This window comes from Anser cygnoides, unplaced genomic scaffold (assembly GCF_040182565.1).
Source record: "Anser cygnoides isolate HZ-2024a breed goose unplaced genomic scaffold, Taihu_goose_T2T_genome scaffold_43_1, whole genome shotgun sequence".
NCBI classification, from domain to species: Eukaryota; Metazoa; Chordata; class Aves; order Anseriformes; family Anatidae; genus Anser; species Anser cygnoides.
This window is the reverse complement of record NW_027103067.1, coordinates 363,335-382,549: the sequence shown is the minus strand read 5'-3', so window position 1 is coordinate 382,549 and position 19,215 is coordinate 363,335. Positions and strand designations below refer to the sequence as shown.

General features: G+C 59.3%; 2 protein-coding genes across 2 annotated transcripts; both read left to right on the top strand.

Moving 5' to 3' along the window:
- The first annotated feature begins 6,936 nt into the window (after positions 1-6,936).
- LOC136789203 (uncharacterized) lies at positions 6,937-11,154 on the top strand. Its single transcript, XM_066989180.1, has 16 exons — positions 6,937-7,072; positions 7,186-7,265; positions 7,351-7,485; positions 7,593-7,672; positions 7,802-7,913; positions 8,033-8,122; positions 8,447-8,551; positions 8,677-8,829; positions 8,933-9,087; positions 9,191-9,482; positions 9,569-9,745; positions 9,846-10,001; positions 10,086-10,187; positions 10,306-10,408; positions 10,507-10,566; positions 10,782-11,154. Exons 1-16 carry the CDS (start codon positions 6,937-6,939, stop codon positions 11,036-11,038), a joined length of 2,193 nt encoding a protein of 730 aa, XP_066845281.1. The 3' UTR covers positions 11,039-11,154.
- Positions 11,155-14,999: 3,845 nt separating this feature from the next.
- LOC136789202 (uncharacterized) lies at positions 15,000-19,215 on the top strand. The gene is made up of 16 exons (XM_066989179.1): positions 15,000-15,135; positions 15,249-15,328; positions 15,414-15,548; positions 15,655-15,734; positions 15,864-15,975; positions 16,095-16,184; positions 16,509-16,613; positions 16,738-16,890; positions 16,994-17,148; positions 17,252-17,543; positions 17,630-17,806; positions 17,907-18,062; positions 18,147-18,248; positions 18,367-18,469; positions 18,568-18,627; positions 18,843-19,215. The coding sequence occupies exons 1-16, from the start codon at positions 15,000-15,002 to the stop codon at positions 19,097-19,099; spliced, it is 2,193 nt and encodes a 730-aa protein (XP_066845280.1). The 3' UTR covers positions 19,100-19,215.

Below are 19,215 nucleotides of genomic sequence, written 5' to 3'. Positions count from 1 at the left end.
GCCCGGCCTCCTCCTTTGGTGCCTGCTGAGGTGGCCTCCAAGGAGACGGGGGGAGCCCAACCTTAAAGACTCTATAATTTCATGTGAAAAAAAAAAAAAAAACCCTACTCTTTTTTTTTTTTTTACGGTCCAACACCCCACTTTTTTTTTTTGTAAGTTTTGAGCAGTTAAAGTTTTGATAGGACAAAGTTTATTTGGTCACGTTTCATTTTGGGTGGTAAAATCCACACTTTTCAGACCAAAAGCACCGCTGGAGGTCAGAAAACCTCCTTAGACCGTGCCTGGAGGAGTTTGAAAGGTTTAGGGGCGCGCTTTCATGGGGGATTTCTCCAAATTAGGCTGAGAGATCTTTCCAACCTTAAAGATTTTATCGTTTCAAGCTGAAAATAAACCTCTTTAAGGGACCACAAAATGGCCGCCCTCCCTGAGGGCCCCCTCAGCCTCCCTGCTGGGCCCGCCTGCACCGTGAGGGGGGAGCCGAGGCTGTGCCCCCCTTTTTGGGGTCTCCTCGAAAAAGAAATCGAAATTCTGAAGGACTCGGGGGTGGAAAACGGGGTTTTGTAGTTTTATGGCACGCAGTAAAGAGCAAAAGTTCAAGGATTTGGGTGGACAAATGAGGGGTCACACCCAGCCCCATTTTGAGAGGAGAGAGTTTTCTTTGGGTAAATTTTGTTTTGAGAGGATAAAGTTTTGAGAGGACAAAGTTTACTTTGGTCAAGGTTTATTTTGGGAAAATCCACCCTTTTCAGCCCAAAAGCTCTGTTGGAGGTCAGAAAACCTCCTTGGAGGTCCAGAGTTTAAAAGGTTTAGGGGCGTGCTTTCATGGGGGATTTCTCCAGATTAGGTTGAGAGATCTTTCCAACCTTCAAGATTTTATCATTTCAGGCTAACAAGCAAACAAACAAAAAAACTACTCTTTTTTTTTTTTTTTTAAGGTCAATAAAGTTTTGATGAGGACAAAGTTTACTTTGGTCAAGGTTTATTTTGGGAAAATCCACCCTTTTCAGCCCAAAAGCTCTGTTGGAGGTCAGAAAACCTCCTTGGAGTGTCCAGAGTTTAAAAGGTTTAGGGGCGTGCTTTCATGGGGGATTTCTCCAGATTAGGTTGAGAGATCTTTCCAACCTTCAAGATTTTATAATTTCATGTGAAAAAAAAACTCTTTTTTTAAGGTACAAACCCCACTTTTTAAAATCCAACCCTCCCTTTTCAAGACCCCAAATTCTCACTGCAGGATTAAACCCTCCTTTTTCACACCAAATCCCAATTTTCAGTGCTAGGGGACCCTGTCTTTAGGGTCCGAAGCCTCATTTTGGGGTTTTAAAACCTTTCCTTTCAGTTCTAAGTCCATTTGTGAGGGCTCAAGGCCGAGCCTGGGGGAAACCCTGCGCCCCATGGGGGGGATTCTGCTGCCTTGGGTGGTTTGGGGGAGATTTAGGGGTTTTGCGGTGTTCTGGGAGGCTTTTAGGGGGGTTTTGAGGGGAGCTTTGTGCTTTTTTTTTGGGGGGGGGTGCTTTGTGAAGCTTTATTTTCGGGGGGGGTGGGGAGGGATCCTCGAGCACTGCGTTCAACCTCGAGTCCCACATTCAGTTTTTGGGACCAGATGACCCTGGAGGTCTCTTCCAACCCTAACGACTGAGGACTGTAATTAGCAGAGCCCCCCCCGTTCCCAGAGCCCCCCCATTCCCTGACACGTCCCCGCGTCCCCCCCAGAAGCCACGGGCAGCCATCTCTCCTCAGCCCCTCTGTGCTCCGTGAGGGACCACAAAATGGCCGCCCTCCCTGAGGGCCCCTCAGCCTCCCTGCTGGGCCCGGCCTGCGCCGTGAGGGGGGAGCCGAGGCTGTGCCCCCCTTTTTGGGGTTGCCTCGAAAACAAATCGAAATTCTGAAGGACTGGGGTGGAAAACGGGGTTTTGTGGGTTTACGGCACACAGTAAAGAGCAAAAGTTCAAGGATTTGGGTGGAAAAATGAGGGGTCACACCCCAGCCCTGTTTTGAGAGAATAAAGTTTTATTTTGGTAAATTTGGTTTTGAGAGAATAAAGTTTTGAGAGGATTAAGTTTTGAGAGGACAAAGTTTATTTTGGTCAAGTTTTATTTTGGGAAAATCCACCCTTTTCAGCCCAAAAGCTCTGTTTGAGACCAGAAAACCTCCTTGGAGGTCCTCCTTGGACCATGCCTGGAGGACTTTAAAAGGTTTAAGGGCATGCTTTCATGGGGGATTTCTCCAAAATTAGGTTAAGAGATCTTCCCAACCTTAAAGATTTTGTAATTTTTGGCTATAAACCTCTTTTTTTAAGGTGCAAACCCCACTTTTTAAAATCCAACCCTCCCTTTTCAAGACCCCAAATTCTCACTGCAGGATTAAACCCTCCTTTTTCACACCAAATCCCAATTTTCAGTGCTAGGGGACCCTGTCTTTAGGGTCCGAAGCCTCATTTTGGGGTTTTAAAACCTTTCCTTTCAGTTCTAAGTCCATTTGTGAGGGCTCAAGGCCGAGCCTGGGGGAAAACCTGCGCCCCATGGGGGGGATTCTGCTGCCTTGGGTGGTTTGGGGGAGATTTAGGGGTTTTGGGGTGTTCTGGGGCCTTTTATGGGGGTTTTGAGGGGACCTTGTGCTTTTTTTTTGGGGGGGGGGTGCTTTTTGAAGCTTTATTTTCGGGGGTGGGGGGGATCCTCGAGCACTGCGTTGAACCTCGAGACCCACATTCAGTTTTTGGGACCAGATGACCCTGGAGGTCTCTTCCAACCCTAACGACTGAGGACTGTAATTAGCAGAGGCCCTCCCGTTCCCAGAGCCCCCCCATTCCCTGACACGTCCCCGCGTCCCCCCCAGAAGCCACGGGCAGCCATCTCTCCTCAGCCCCTCTGTGCTCCGTGAGGGACCACAAAATGGCCGCCCTCCCTGAGGGCCCCTCAGCCTCCCTGCTGGGCCCGGCCTGCGCCGTGAGGGGGGAGCCGAGGCTGTGCCCCCCTTTTTGGGGTCTCCTCGAAAAAAAAAAGAAATTCTGAACGACTGGGGTGGAAAACGGGGTTTTGTGGGTTTACGGCACACAGTAAAGAGCAAAAGTTCAAGGATTTGGGTGGAAAAATGAGGGGTCACACCCCAGCCCTGTTTTGAGAGAATAAAGTTTTATTTGGTAAATTTGGTTTTGAGAGAATAAAGTTTTGAGAGGATTAAGTTTTGAGAGGACAAAGTTTATTTTGGTCAAGTTTTATTTTGGGAAAATCCACCCTTTTCAGCCCAAAAGCTCTGTTTGAGACCAGAAAACCTCCTTGGAGGTCCTCCTTGGACCATGCCTGGAGGACTTTAAAAGGTTTAAGGGCATGCTTTCATGGGGGATTTCTCCAAAATTAGGTTAAGAGTCCTTCCCAACCTTAAAGATTTTGTAATTTTTGGCTATAAACCTCTTTTTTTAAGGTGCAAACCCCACTTTTTAAAATCCAACCCTCCCTTTTCAAGACCCCAAATTCTCACTGCAGGATTACACCCTCCTTTTTCACACCAAATCCCAATTTTCAGTGCTAGGGGACCCTGTCTTTAGGGTCCGAAGCCTCATTTTGGGGTTTTAAAACCTTTCCTTTCAGTTCTAAGTCCATTTGTGAGGGCTCAAGGCCGAGCCTGGGGGAAAACCTGCGCCCCATGGGGGGGATTCTGCTGCCTTGGGTGGTTTGGGGGAGATTTAGGGGTTTTGGGGTGTTCTGGGGCCTTTTATGGGGGTTTTGAGGGGACCTTGTGCTTTTTTTTTGGGGGGGGGGGTGCTTTTTGAAGCTTTATTTTCGGGGGTGGGGGGGATCCTCGAGCACTGCGTTGAACCTCGAGACCCACATTCAGTTTTTGGGACCAGATGACCCTGGAGGTCTCTTCCAACCCTAACGACTGAGGACTGTAATTAGCAGAGGCCCTCCCGTTCCCAGAGCCCCCCCATTCCCTGACACGTCCCCGCGTCCCCCCCAGAAGCCACGGGCAGCCATCTCTCCTCAGCCCCTCTGTGCTCCGTGAGGGACCACAAAATGGCCGCCCTCCCTGAGGGCCCCTCAGCCTCCCTGCTGGGCCCGGCCTGCGCCGTGAGGGGGGAGCCGAGGCTGTGCCCCCCTTTTTGGGGTCTCCTCGAAAAAAAAAAGAAATTCTGAACGACTGGGGTGGAAAACGGGGTTTTGTGGGTTTACGGCACACAGTAAAGAGCAAAAGTTCAAGGATTTGGGTGGAAAAATGAGGGGTCACACCCCAGCCCTGTTTTGAGAGAATAAAGTTTTATTTTGGTAAATTTGGTTTTGAGAGAATAAAGTTTTGAGAGGATTAAGTTTTGAGAGGACAAAGTTTATTTTGGTCAAGTTTTATTTTGGGAAAATCCACCCTTTTCAGCCCAAAAGCTCTGTTTGAGACCAGAAAACCTCCTTGGAGGTCCTCCTTGGACCATGCCTGGAGGACTTTAAAAGGTTTAAGGGCATGCTTTCATGGGGGATTTCTCCAAAATTAGGTTAAGAGTCCTTCCCAACCTTAAAGATTTTGTAATTTTTGGCTATAAACCTCTTTTTTTAAGGTGCAAACCCCACTTTTTAAAATCCAACCCTCCCTTTTCAAGACCCCAAATTCTCACTGCAGGATTACACCCTCCTTTTTCACACCAAATCCCAATTTTCAGTGCTAGGGGACCCTGTCTTTAGGGTCCGAAGCCTCATTTTGGGGTTTTAAAACCTTTCCTTTCAGTTCTAAGTCCATTTGTGAGGGCTCAAGGCCGAGCCTGGGGGAAAACCTGCGCCCCATGGGGGGGATTCTGCTGCCTTGGGTGGTTTGGGGGAGATTTAGGGGTTTTGGGGTGTTCTGGGGCCTTTTATGGGGGTTTTGAGGGGACCTTGTGCTTTTTTTTGGGGGGGGGGTGCTTTTTGAAGCTTTATTTTCGGGGGTGGGGGGGATCCTCGAGCACTGCGTTGAACCTCGAGTCCCACATTCAGTTTTTGGGACCAGATGACCCTGGAGGTCTCTTCCAACCCTAACGACTGAGGACTGTAATTAGCAGAGGCCCCCCCCTGTTCCCAGAGCCCCCCCATTCCCTGACACGTCCCCGCGTCCCCCCCAGAAGCCACGGGCAGCCATCTCTCCTCAGCCCCTCTGTGCTCCGTGAGGGACCACAAAATGGCCGCCCTCCCTGAGGGCCCCTCAGCCTCCCTGCTGGGCCCGGCCTGCGCCGTGAGGGGGGAGCCGAGGCTGTGCCCCCCTTTTTGGGGTCTCCTCGAAAAATAATCGAAATTCTGAAGGACTGTGGTGGAAAGCGGGGTTTTGTGGTTGTAGAGCACGCGGTAAACACAAAATTTCAAGGATTTTGGGTGGTCAAAATGAGGGGTCGAACCCTAGCCCCGTTTTGAGAGAATAAAGTTTTATTTTGGTAAATTTTGTTTTGAGAGGAGAAAGTTTTGAGCAGTTAAAGTTTTGATAGGACAAAGTTTATTTTGGTCAATTTTCATTTTGGGAAAATCCACCCTTTTCAGACCAAAAGCACCGTTGGAGGTCAGAAAACCTCCTTAGACCGTGCCTGGAGGAGTTTGAAAGGTTTAGGGGCGTGCTTTCATGGGGGATTTCTCCAGATTAGGTTGAGAGATCTTTCCAACCTTAAAGATTTTGTAATTTTTGGCTATAAACCTCTTTTTTTAAGGTGCAAACCCCACTTTTTAAAATCCAACCCTCCCTTTTCAAGACCCCAAATTCTCACTGCAGGATTAAACCCTCCTTTTTCACACCAAATCCCAGTTTTCAGTGCTAGGGGACCCTGTCTTTAGGGTCGGAAGCCTCATTTTGGGGTTTTAAAACCTCTCTGTGCTCCCCTCTGTGCTCCGTGAGGGACCACAAAATGGCCGCCCTCCCTGAGGGCCCCTCAGCCTCCCTGCTGGGCCCGGCCTGCGCCGTGAGGGGGGAGCCGAGGCTGTGCCCCCCTTTTTGGGGTCGCCTCGAAAACAAATCGAAATTCTGAAGGACTGGGGTGGAAAACGGGGTTTTGTGGGTTTACGGCACACAGTAAAGAGCAAAAGTTCAAGGATTTGGGTGGAAAAATGAGGGGTCACACCCCAGCCCTGTTTTGAGAGAATAAAGTTTTATTTTGGTAAATTTGGTTTTGAGAGAATAAAGTTTTGAGAGGATTAAGTTTTGAGAGGACAAAGTTTATTTTGGTCAAGTTTTATTTTGGGAAAACCCACCCTTTTCAGCCCAAAAGCTCTGTTTGAGACCAGAAAACCTCCTTGGAGGTCCTCCTTGGACCATGCCTGGAGGACTTTAAAAGGTTTAAGGGCATGCTTTCATGGGGGATTTCTCCAAAATTAGGTTAAGAGATCTTTCCAACCTTAAAGATTTTGTAATTTTTGGCTATAAACCTCTTTTTTTAAGGTGCAAACCCCACTTTTTAAAATCCAACCCTCCCTTTTCAAGACCCCAAATTCTCACTGCAGGATTAAACCCTCCTTTTTCACACCAAATCCCAATTTTCAGTGCTAGGGGACCCTGTCTTTAGGGTCCGAAGCCTCATTTTGGGGTTTTAAAACCTTTCCTTTCAGTTCTAAGTCCATTTGTGAGGGCTCAAGGCCGAGCCTGGGGGAAACCCTGCGCCCCATGGGGGGGATTCTGCTGCCTTGGGTGGTTTGGGGGAGATTTAGGGGTTTTGGGGTGTTCTGGGGCCTTTTATGGGAGGCTGACGAGGGTGTGGGGTGGGGGAGCTGAGGCCGTGCCCCCCCCTTTTTGGGGTCTCATGGCCGGGCGGGTGCTGTTGTTAGGGTCCCTTTGTGACCTGGGGGTGGTCCCTTAGTGACCCGCGCCATGTCACGACATAAAAGCCGTTGCCGCCTCGCCGCCCCCCCCAGTGCCTGTCAGGACAGGGCAGGAGCGAGAGGGAGCGAGCCGGAGACCCACCCCGCGTGGAGCTTCATTCCCTCCCTTCGCGCCCCCCTCACCATGGCAGACAAACCCCCCCCCGAGCGGCCCCGCTTGGCCTGGGTGGACAGCTGGGCCACCCCCATTGAGGAATCCTCCGACTTCCTCGAGGTGAAGCAGGAGGAGGAGGAGGAGGAGGTCGTGCCGCTGCCGGGCCGTGAGTGCAGAGAAACCCCCGCCACGAATGCGCCGAGCTCCCCCGGGGGGGGGCTCGCCGCCGCCCCTGCCGCCGCTCTCCCCTCATGGCCCCCTTCGCTGTCTCTCCCCCAGCCTTCGACGACCTGGCCGTGTACCAGGAGGAAGAGGAGGCCGTGACCACCATTGACACCTTTGTAACCAACAAGCAAAAGGTAAAGGCGACCCCCGTGGATGCTTGGGGGCTGGGGGGGGGGCTCCCGGCCGGGGCTCCCCCCCCTCACCGGGGGTCTCCCGCAGAGCCACCTGAGCGAGGAGCAGAAAATGAAGTTTCTGGAGAGCGTCTGCAGCGTCTGCACCACCGCCCGCGAGAAGGGGCTGTCGGCGGGCCTCGACTGCTTCTGTCGCCGCACCGACGTGGCCAGGCACATCGAGGTGAGAAGGGGGGGGAGGCGGGCGGCCGGGGGGGGGCTGCTGCAACCTTGGGTGCCGCCGGGGGCTGGGGGCCGGGTGCCAGCTCCCGTCCCGCTCCCCTCCCGCAGATCGTGCTGGCGTCGGAGCCCCAGGACCAGCTGCAGTCTCCGGTGCGAGAGCAAGCCATGCTGGCCGTCGCCGCCTTGAGGTACGCGCCCGGGGCCGCCTCCGGCCTCGACCGAGGGTTCTTGGGTTCGGGAGGCCGGGCCTCGCCTCGCGCCCTCTCCTCGAGGCCGGGCCTCAGCTGCGGCCTCACTCCCCCCCCCTCTCCTCGCAGCACGGTGCAGGTGATCAAGGTGAGGGAGATGCTGCGGCTGCTCGACACCTGCTTCCAGAGCGTCTTCCTGCTGCCCCCCAAGGAGAAGCTGAACGCGCGCTTCTATGTGATGGTGGGTGCCGGCGCCCCCTCCCCTCCCCTCCCTCCCCTCCCCGGGGGGTTCCCCAGGGCCCTTCCCGGGGCGCCCCCAGCCCCACGCTCACCCCACGCTCGTTCCCCCCCCACTCGCAGACCATGCACGCCGTGGACAGCATGCTGCAGCTGCTGCTGCTCAGCCCGCCGGCCACCAAGCTCCCGGAGAAGCTGCAGAGCGTCGTGCAGGTCTGTCCCGCGCCCGGCTGGGGGGCTTCTCGTCGTCCTGGGGGGCTTCTCGTCGTCCTGGGGGGCTTCTCGTCACCCCGAGGGGCTCCTCCTCACCCCAGGTTGCTCCCCCCCACCCCGAGGGGCTCCCCTTCTCCCTGAGGGGCTCCCCCCCACCCCGAGGGGCTCCCCTTCTCTCTGAGGGTCTCTCCCCCACCCCGAGGGGCTCCCCTTCTCCCTGAGGGGCTCCCCCCCACCCCGAGGGGCTCCCCTTCTCCCTGAGGGGCTCCCCCCCAGCCCCCAGCCCTCCCGAGCCCCGCCGGCAGCTCGCTTTTCTCCTCGCAGGCCCTGATGCGTTTCTGCACCTCCGCGAACGCCCTCGCCCGCAGGAGAGCCATGGAAAGGGTCTGCAAGCTGGGCGAGTTCCTGGCCAAGTGCTCCTCGCTGGAGGTGAGCGGCTCGGCCACCCCCGGCCGCGTCGTTCCCCCCCCCTTTCCCCGCAGCCCCCAGAGCCTCGAGGCCGGGGCCTCCTCCCTCCCCGGCCTCCTCTTCAACCTCCTCCTCGCCTTCCGCAGCCCTTCGGGAGGTACCTGAAGATCTCGCAGAGGACGGACCTCATCCTCACCTGCCTGCAGCTTGTGACAGAAGGCGTGTGCGACGAGGACCAGCACTGGGTCTCCTTTCTGCTCGACGCGACCACCCGAGACCCCATCAGCTGGCTGGCGGACGTGAGAGCCCCCCCGCCCTGAGCCCCCTCCCCCGGCCTCGACGCCCCCCCCCGGCAGGGAAGGAAAGGAGGCCGCTTTTCACCCCCTCGCGTCCCCCCGGCAGGTCCCGCACTTCGTCAACTTCTTCTTCAAAACGCTGAAGAAGCAGCCGGCGCCCGACGTGCGGAAGAGGCTCCTGGAGCTGCTCGTCCTCCTCACGGAGTGCTTCCCCCGCTCCGTGCTCATGACCGTGCTCTTCATCTGCCCGTCCCAAGAAAGGTACCGGCCCCCGAGCCTCCAGGGCGCCCCAAACCGCAGCCCCCGGGGCTCCCCCGATAACCCCGCGGGGCCCCCGCCGATAACGCCCTCTCCGTGCCCGCAGCGCCTCGATGGACATGTGGGAGGTGATGTTTGCCGTGCCCGCCATGGCGAAGCGGCTCCTGCACGAGCTCCACCTGCTGCTGCACGACAGGAACATCCGCGAGTTCCTCGGGGTGGCCGAGGACCTCAGCCTCGTCCGCCTCAGCCTCCTCTACGCCCAGCGCCCCGAAGACCCCGTCCCCAAGGAGCTGCGGGACGTGGAGTGCCTGCAGCGCTGCCTCAGGACCGCCAACTTCCACCTGCTCTGGCTGGCGCTCAAAGGCCTGGCGGCGCTGATGGAGAGGCCGCAGCTGGTGAGCCTCCGCCCTCTTCCCCTCCCCGCTCCCGGCCTCGGCTGGCGGCGCGGCGGCCTCCTCACGCCCCGGTGTTTTCGGCGCAGGCCAAGGCAGGGCAGTGCCTGCTGCCGGACGTGCTGGAGACCCTGCAGTTCGGCAAGCCCCACATCACGGCGGCGGCCCTGGCGGTCTGCGGCAACATCCTCGGCATCGTGGAGAAGAAGGCGGCCAGCCTCACCGCCCTCGAGCTGGTCGACGTGGTCAAGCCTCTCCTGGACAACGTAAGCGGGAGGACGAGCCTCCGCGGCCCCGCGGCGCCCGCCCCGTGCCGGAGCCACGCAGCCGAAACCCCCCGTCCCCCTTCCTCTTCCTCTTCCCCAGGAGGCCGCCGCGGTGCGGGAGAGCTCCATGAAGCTCTTCAAGGCGGCCATGGAGCGCGTGCTGTGGAGGCACAAGACGCAGATGTGGAAGAAGGTGCGCAAGATCCTCGTCCCGCTCTACCTGCGCATGAGCGACGAGACCCACAGCGTGGCCAAGGTAAGCGCCGGCGACGGAGGCTCGCGGCGAGGCCGGAGGGCGCGAGGAGCCGGCGCCGAGCCCCGTGCCTCCGCTGCCTCGCAGGCCTCCCAAGAAGCCCTCATGGCGGCGGCGGAGCTCTTGTGGTGGGATGAGCTGAAGGACGTGGCCCACATGGAGCAGACCTGGAGGATCAGAGCGTGCCTGGTGAGGGCGGCCTCCGCGGCGAGGCTGGCGGGGGGCTCTCGGGGGCTCCCCGAGGTGGGTGGGTGGGGGGGGAAGAAACGGGGCCGGGGAGGCTCACCGAGCCTCGCGGCCTCTCCAGCTGCAGCAGGATCGAGACCGGGTAGAGAAGCGCCTACAGCAGAGCCGGGCGTACCTGGAGGACCCTCAGGCATCCGTGCGCGAGGAGACCGTGAGGTTCATCGGTGAGGCCACCTCCCTGCCCCAGCGGCCTCCGCAAGAGGCCCCGCGGCCTCCCCTCGCCCTGCCCGGGGCGGAGGCTGACGGGCGGCTTTGCTCCTAGGGCTCGCCGCGGAGCTCCTCCAGGACCAGAGCGAAGAGAAGCTGCGCGAAATCATCGACAGTGAGTGAGGGGAGCACTGGAGGCCGGGCGGGGGAGGACTGGAGGCCGGGCCTCCGCCCCGGGGGAGGCGCGGTGGAGGCTGGGGGGGGGAACGAATCGGGGGGGCCGCGGGGCGCTCGGAGCGGCTGCTCCCCGCGTTCCTCCCGGCTGGGGGGCTCCCGGAGGGGTCTCCGCGGCCCGAGCGGAGGCTCCAGCCTCTCTCCGTCCTCCCGCAGTCCTGCAGCCCATGATGCACGACGCGGCGCCCTCGGTGCGCGCGGAGACCTCCCGCACCATCCAGGCCCTGCTGCAGCATCGCAAGTGGCTCCGGCGGCTGCCGGTGCCGTGGAACCCGCTGGCGGCGCTCTGCTGCTGGCCTCGAAGGCGCCGCCAGAGGCCGAAGACCGAGCCCCAGCCCGAGGAGAGCCCAGAAGGTTCCGGCTCTGAAGGGACGTCCAAGGACCCATCCCCCTGCCAGAGCAAGGACGACTAGCTCACCTCACGGCCGCAGGGGGTTCGGATGCCTGCAGAGGAGCCTCCGCACCCCCCCCGGGCAGCCTGCTCCACGTTTTGCCGCCCTCACCACAAATAAATTTCGTCCCCATGTTTGTCCGGTGCCTCCTGCGTTCACCCCTCGGCGTCCTCCGAGCTAAAGACCCCCTCGGCCTCTCCTCCTAAGGGAGGCGCTCCGCAGCCTCCATCATCCTCACAGCTCCGCGCCGGCCTCCCTCCTGTGCCCTGCCTCCTCCTTTGGTGCCTGCTGAGGTGGCCTCCAAGGAGACGGGGGGAGCCCAACCTTAAAGACTTTATAATTTCATGTGAAAAAAAAAAAAAAAACCCTACTCTTTTTTTTTTTTTTTACGGTCCAAACCCCACTTTTTTTTTTTTAAGATTTGAGCAGTTAAGGTTTTGATAGGACAAAGTTTATTTTGGTCACGTTTCATTTTGGGTGGTAAAATCCACCCTTTTCAGACCAAAAGCACCGCTGGAGGTCAGAAAACCTCCTTAGACCGTGCCTGGAGGAGTTTGAAAGGTTTAGGGGCGCGCTTTCATGGGGGATTTCTCCAAATTAGGCTGAGAGATCTTTCCAACCTTAAAGATTTTATCGTTTCAAGCTGAAAATAAACCTCTTTAAGGGACCACAAAATGGCCGCCCTCCCTGAGGGCTCCCTCAGCCTCCCTGCTGGGCCCGCCTGCACCGTGAGGGGGGAGCCGAGGCTGTGCCCCCCTTTTTGGGGTCTCCTCGAAAAAGAAATCGAAATTCTGAAGGACTCGGGGGTGGAAAACGGGGTTTTGTAGTTTTATGGCACGCAGTAAAGAGCAAAAGTTCAAGGATTTGGGTGGACAAATGAGGGGTCACACCCCAGCCCCATTTTGAGAGGAGAGAGTTTTCTTTGGGTAAATTTTGTTTTGAGAGGATAAAGTTTTGAGAGGACAAAGTTTACTTTGGTCAAGGTTTATTTTGGGAAAATCCACCCTTTTCAGCCCAAAAGCTCTGTTGGAGGTCAGAAAACCTCCTTGGAGGTCCAGAGTTTAAAAGGTTTAGGGGCGTGCTTTCATGGGGGATTTCTCCAGATTAGGTTGAGAGATCTTTCCAACCTTCAAGATTTTATAATTTCATGTGAAAAAAAAACTCTTTTTTTAAGGTACAAACCCCACTTTTTAAAATCCAACCCTCCCTTTTCAAGACCCCAAATTCTCACTGCAGGATTAAACCCTCCTTTTTCACACCAAATCCCAATTTTCAGTGCTAGGGGACCCTGTCTTTAGGGTCCGAAGCCTCATTTTGGGGTTTTAAAACCTTTCCTTTCAGTTCTAAGTCCATTTGTGAGGGCTCAAGGCCGAGCCTGGGGGAAACCCTGCGCCCCATGGGGGGGATTCTGCTGCCTTGGGTGGTTTGGGGGAGATTTAGGGGTTTTGCGGTGTTCTGGGAGGCTTTTAGGGGGGTTTTGAGGGGAGCTTTGTGCTTTTTTTTGGGGGGGGGTGCTTTGTGAAGCTTTATTTTCGGGGGGGGTGGGGAGGGATCCTCGAGCACTGCGTTCAACCTCGAGTCCCACATTCAGTTTTTGGGACCAGATGACCCTGGAGGTCTCTTCCAACCCTAACGACTGAGGACTGTAATTAGCAGAGCCCCCCCCGTTCCCAGAGCCCCCCCATTCCCTGACACGTCCCCGCGTCCCCCCCAGAAGCCACGGGCAGCCATCTCTCCTCAGCCCCTCTGTGCTCCGTGAGGGACCACAAAATGGCCGCCCTCCCTGAGGGCCCCTCAGCCTCCCTGCTGGGCCCGGCCTGCGCCGTGAGGGGGGAGCCGAGGCTGTGCCCCCCTTTTTGGGGTCGCCTCGAAAACAAATCGAAATTCTGAAGGACTGGGGTTGAAAACGGGGTTTTGTGGGTTTACGGCACACAGTAAAGAGCAAAAGTTCAAGGATTTGGGTGGAAAAATGAGGGGTCACACCCCAGCCCTGTTTTGAGAGAATAAAGTTTTATTTTGGTAAATTTGGTTTTGAGAGAATAAAGTTTTGAGAGGATTAAGTTTTGAGAGGACAAAGTTTATTTTGGTCAAGTTTTATTTTGGGAAAATCCACCCTTTTCAGCCCAAAAGCTCTGTTTGAGACCAGAAAACCTCCTTGGAGGTCCTCCTTGGACCATGCCTGGAGGACTTTAAAAGGTTTAAGGGCATGCTTTCATGGGGGATTTCTCCAAAATTAGGTTAAGAGTCCTTCCCAACCTTAAAGATTTTGTAATTTTTGGCTATAAACCTCTTTTTTTAAGGTGCAAACCCCACTTTTTAAAATCCAACCCTCCCTTTTCAAGACCCCAAATTCTCACTGCAGGATTAAACCCTCCTTTTTCACACCAAATCCCAATTTTCAGTGCTAGGGGACCCTGTCTTTAGGGTCCGAAGCCTCATTTTGGGGTTTTAAAACCTTTCCTTTCAGTTCTAAGTCCATTTGTGAGGGCTCAAGGCCGAGCCTGGGGGAAAACCTGCGCCCCATGGGGGGGATTCTGCTGCCTTGGGTGGTTTGGGGGAGATTTAGGGGTTTTGGGGTGTTCTGGGGCCTTTTATGGGGGTTTTGAGGGGACCTTGTGCTTTTTTTTGGGGGGGGGGTGCTTTTTGAAGCTTTATTTTCGGGGGTGGGGGGGATCCTCGAGCACTGCGTTGAACCTCGAGCCCCACATTCAGTTTTTGGGACCAGATGACCCTGGAGGTCTCTTCCAACCCTAACGACTGAGGACTGTAATTAGCAGAGGCCCTCCCGTTCCCAGAGCCCCCCCACTCCCTGACACGTCCCCGCGTCCCCCCCAGAAGCCACGGGCAGCCATCTCTCCTCAGCCCCTCTGTGCTCCGTGAGGGACCACAAAATGGCCGCCCTCCCTGAGGGCCCCTCAGCCTCCCTGCTGGGCCCGGCCTGCGCCGTGAGGGGGGAGCCGAGGCTGTGCCCCCCTTTTTGGGGTCGCCTCGAAAACAAATCGAAATTCTGAAGGACTGGGGTGGAAAACGGGGTTTTGTGGGTTTACGGCACACAGTAAAGAGCAAAAGTTCAAGGATTTGGGTGGAAAAATGAGGGGTCACACCCCAGCCCTGTTTTGAGAGAATAAAGTTTTATTTTGGTAAATTTGGTTTTGAGAGAATAAAGTTTTGAGAGGATTAAGTTTTGAGAGGACAAAGTTTATTTTGGTCAAGTTTTATTTTGGGAAAATCCACCCTTTTCAGCCCAAAAGCTCTGTTTGAGACCAGAAAACCTCCTTGGAGGTCCTCCTTGGACCATGCCTGGAGGACTTTAAAAGGTTTAAGGGCATGCTTTCATGGGGGATTTCTCCAAAATTAGGTTAAGAGATCTTTCCAACCTTAAAGATTTTGTAATTTTTGGCTATAAACCTCTTTTTTTAAGGTGCAAACCCCACTTTTTAAAATCCAACCCTCCCTTTTCAAGACCCCAAATTCTCACTGCAGGATTAAACCCTCCTTTTTCACACCAAATCCCAATTTTCAGTGCTAGGGGACCCTGTCTTTAGGGTCCGAAGCCTCATTTTGGGGTTTTAAAACCTTTTCTTTCAGTTCTAAGTCCATTTGTGAGGGCTCAAGGCCGAGCCTGGGGGAAAACCTGCGCCCCATGGGGGGGATTCTGCTGCCTTGGGTGGTTTGGGGGAGATTTAGGGGTTTTGGGGTGTTCTGGGGCCTTTTATGGGAGGCTGACGAGGGTGTGGGGTGGGGGAGCTGAGGCCGTGCCCCCCCCTTTTTGGGGTCTCATGGCCGGGCGGGTGCTGTTGTTAGGGTCCCTTTGTGACCTGGGGGTGGTCCCTTAGTGACCCGCGCCATGTCACGACATAAAAGCCGTTGCCGCCTCGCCGCCCCCCCCAGTGCCTGTCAGGACAGGGCAGGAGCGAGAGGGAGCGAGCCGGAGACCCACCCCGCGTGGAGCTTCATTCCCTCCCTTCGCGCCCCCCTCACCATGGCAGACAAACCCCCCCCCGAGCGGCCCCGCTTGGCCTGGGTGGACAGCTGGGCCACCCCCATTGAGGAATCCTCCGACTTCCTCGAGGTGAAGCAGGAGGAGGAGGAGGAGGAGGTCGTGCCGCTGCCGGGCCGTGAGTGCAGAGAAACCCCCGCCACGAATGCGCCGAGCTCCCCCGGGGGGGGGCTCGCCGCCGCCCCTGCCGCCGCTCTCCCCTCATGGCCCCCTTCGCTGTCTCTCCCCCAGCCTTCGACGACCTGGCCGTGTACCAGGAGGAAGAGGAGGCCGTGACCACCATTGACACCTTTGTAACCAACAAGCAAAAGGTAAAGGCGACCCCCGTGGATGCTTGGGGGCTGGGGGGGGGGCTCCCGGCCGGGGCTCCCCCCCCTCACCGGGGGTCTCCCGCAGAGCCACCTGAGCGAGGAGCAGAAAATGAAGTTTCTGGAGAGCGTCTGCAGCGTCTGCACCACCGCCCGCGAGAAGGGGCTGTCGGCGGGCCTCGACTGCTTCTGTCGCCGCACCGACGTGGCCAGGCACATCGAGGTGAGAAGGGGGGGAGGCGGGCGGCCGGGGGGGGGCTGCTGCAACCTTGGGTGCCGCCGGGGGCTGGGGGCCGGGTGCCAGCTCCCGTCCCGCTCCCCTCCCGCAGATCGTGCTGGCGTCGGAGCCCCAGGACCAGCTGCAGTCTCCGGTGCGAGAGCAAGCCATGCTGGCCGTCGCCGCCTTGAGGTACGCGCCCGGGGCCGCCTCCGGCCTCGACCGAGGGTTCTTGGGTTCGGGAGGCCGGGCCTCGCCTCGCGCCCTCTCCTCGAGGCCGGGCCTCAGCTGCGGCCTCACTCCCCCCCCCTCTCCTCGCAGCACGGTGCAGGTGATCAAGGTGAGGGAGATGCTGCGGCTGCTCGACACCTGCTTCCAGAGCGTCTTCCTGCTGCCCCCCAAGGAGAAGCTGAACGCGCGCTTCTATGTGATGGTGGGTGCCGGCGCCCCCTCCCCTCCCCTCCCTCCCCTCCCCGGGGGGTTCCCCAGGGCCCTTCCCGGGGCGCCCCCAGCCCCACGCTCACCCCACGCTCGTTCCCCCCCCACTCGCAGACCATGCACGCCGTGGACAGCATGCTGCAGCTGCTGCTGCTCAGCCCGCCGGCCACCAAGCTCCCGGAGAAGCTGCAGAGCGTCGTGCAGGTCTGTCCCGCGCCCGGCTGGGGGGCTTCTCGTCGTCCTGGGGGGCTTCTCGTCGTCCTGGGGGGCTTCTCGTCACCCCGAGGGGCTCCTCCTCACCCCAGGTTGCTCCCCCCCACCCCGAGGGGCTCCCCTTCTCCCTGAGGGGCTCCCCCCCACCCCGAGGGGCTCCCCTTCTCTCTGAGGGTCTCTCCCCCACCCCGAGGGGCTCCCCTTCTCCCTGAGGGGCTCCCCCCCACCCCGAGGGGCTCCCCTTCTCCCTGAGGGGCTCCCCCCCAGCCCCCAGCCCTCCCGAGCCCCGCCGGCAGCTCGCTTTTCTCCTCGCAGGCCCTGATGCGTTTCTGCACCTCCGCGAACGCCCTCGCCCGCAGGAGAGCCATGGAAAGGGTCTGCAAGCTGGGCGAGTTCCTGGCCAAGTGCTCCTCGCTGGAGGTGAGCGGCTCGGCCACCCCCGGCCGCGTCGTTCCCCCCCCTTTCCCCGCAGCCCCCAGAGCCTCGAGGCCGGGGCCTCCTCCCTCCCCGGCCTCCTCTTCAACCTCCTCCTCGCCTTCCGCAGCCCTTCGGGAGGTACCTGAAGATCTCGCAGAGGACGGACCTCATCCTCACCTGCCTGCAGCTTGTGACAGAAGGCGTGTGCGACGAGGACCAGCACTGGGTCTCCTTTCTGCTCGACGCGACCACCCGAGACCCCATCAGCTGGCTGGCGGACGTGAGAGCCCCCCCGCCCTGAGCCCCCTCCCCCGGCCTCGACGCCCCCCCCGGCAGGGAAGGAAAGGAGGCCGCTTTTCACCCCCCCCGCGTCCCCCCGGCAGGTCCCGCACTTCGTCAACTTCTTCTTCAAAACGCTGAAGAAGCAGCCGGCGCCCGACGTGCGGAAGAGGCTCCTGGAGCTGCTCGTCCTCCTCACGGAGTGCTTCCCCCGCTCCGTGCTCATGACCGTGCTCTTCATCTGCCCGTCCCAAGAAAGGTACCGGCCCCCGAGCCTCCAGGGCACCCCAAACCGCAGCCCCCGGGGCTCCCCCGATAACCCCGCGGGGCCCCCGCCGATAACGCCCTCTCCGTGCCCGCAGCGCCTCGATGGACATGTGGGAGGTGATGTTTGCCGTGCCCGCCATGGCGAAGCGGCTCCTGCACGAGCTCCACCTGCTGCTGCACGACAGGAACATCCGCGAGTTCCTCGGGGTGGCCGAGGACCTCAGCCTCGTCCGCCTCAGCCTCCTCTACGCCCAGCGCCCCGAAGACCCCGTCCCCAAGGAGCTGCGGGACGTGGAGTGCCTGCAGCGCTGCCTCAGGACCGCCAACTTCCACCTGCTCTGGCTGGCGCTCAAAGGCCTGGCGGCGCTGATGGAGAGGCCGCAGCTGGTGAGCCTCCGCCCTCTTCCCCTCCCCGCTCCCGGCCTCGGCTGGCGGCGCGGCGGCCTCCTCACGCCCCGGTGTTTTCGGCGCAGGCCAAGGCAGGGCAGTGCCTGCTGCCGGACGTGCTGGAGACCCTGCAGTTCGGCAAGCCCCACATCACGGCGGCGGCCCTGGCGGTCTGCGGCAACATCCTCGGCATCGTGGAGAAGAAGGCGGCCAGCCTCACCGCCCTCGAGCTGGTCGACGTGGTCAAGCCTCTCCTGGACAACGTAAGCGGGAGGACGAGCCTCCGCGGCCCCGCGGCGCCCGCCCCGTGCCGGAGCCACGCAGCCGAAACGCCCCGTCCCCCTTCCTCTTCCTCTTCCCCAGGAGGCCGCCGCGGTGCGGGAGAGCTCCATGAAGCTCTTCAAGGCGGCCATGGAGCGCGTGCTGTGGAGGCACAAGACGCAGATGTGGAAGAAGGTGCGCAAGATCCTCGTCCCGCTCTACCTGCGCATGAGCGACGAGACCCACAGCGTGGCCAAGGTAAGCGCCGGCGACGGAGGCTCGCGGCGAGGCCGGAGGGCGCGAGGAGCCGGCGCCGAGCCCCGTGCCTCCGCTGCCTCGCAGGCCTCCCAAGAAGCCCTCATGGCGGCGGCGGAGCTCTTGTGGTGGGATGAGCTGAAGGACGTGGCCCACATGGAGCAGACCTGGAGGATCAGAGCGTGCCTGGTGAGGGCGGCCTCCGCGGCGAGGCTGGCGGGGGGCTCTCGGGGGCTCCCCGAGGTGGGTGGGTGGGGGGGGGAGAAACGGGGCCGGGGAGGCTCACCGAGCCTCGCGGCCTCTCCAGCTGCAGCAGGATCGAGACCGGGTAGAGAAGCGCCTACAGCAGAGCCGGGCGTACCTGGAGGACCCTCAGGCATCCGTGCGCGAGGAGACCGTGAGGTTCATCGGTGAGGCCACCTCCCTGCCCCAGCGGCCTCCGCAAGAGGCCCCGCGGCCTCCCCTCGCCCTGCCCGGGGCGGAGGCTGACGGGCGGCTTTGCTCCTAGGGCTCGCCGCGGAGCTCCTCCAGGACCAGAGCGAAGAGAAGCTGCGCGAAATCATCGACAGTGAGTGAGGGGAGCACTGGAGGCCGGGCGGGGGAGGACTGGAGGCCGGGCCTCCGCCCCGGGGGAGGCGCGGTGGAGGCTGGGGGGGGGAACGAATCGGGGGGGCCGCGGGGCGCTCGGAGCGGCTGCTCCCCGCGTTCCTCCCGGCTGGGGGGCTCCCGGAGGGGTCTCCGCGGCCCGAGCGGAGGCTCCAGCCTCTCTCCGTCCTCCCGCAGTCCTGCAGCCCATGATGCACGACGCGGCGCCCTCGGTGCGCGCGGAGACCTCCCGCACCATCCAGGCCCTGCTGCAGCATCGCAAGTGGCTCCGGCGGCTGCCGGTGCCGTGGAACCCGCTGGCGGCGCTCTGCTGCTGGCCTCGAAGGCGCCGCCAGAGGCCGAAGACCGAGCCCCAGCCCGAGGAGAGCCCAGAAGGTTCCGGCTCTGAAGGGACGTCCAAGGACCCATCCCCCTGCCAGAGCAAGGACGACTAGCTCACCTCACGGCCGCAGGGGGTTCGGATGCCTGCAGAGGAGCCTCCGCACCCCCCCCGGGCAGCCTGCTCCACGTTTTGCCGCCCTCACCACAAATAAATTTCGTCCCCATGTTT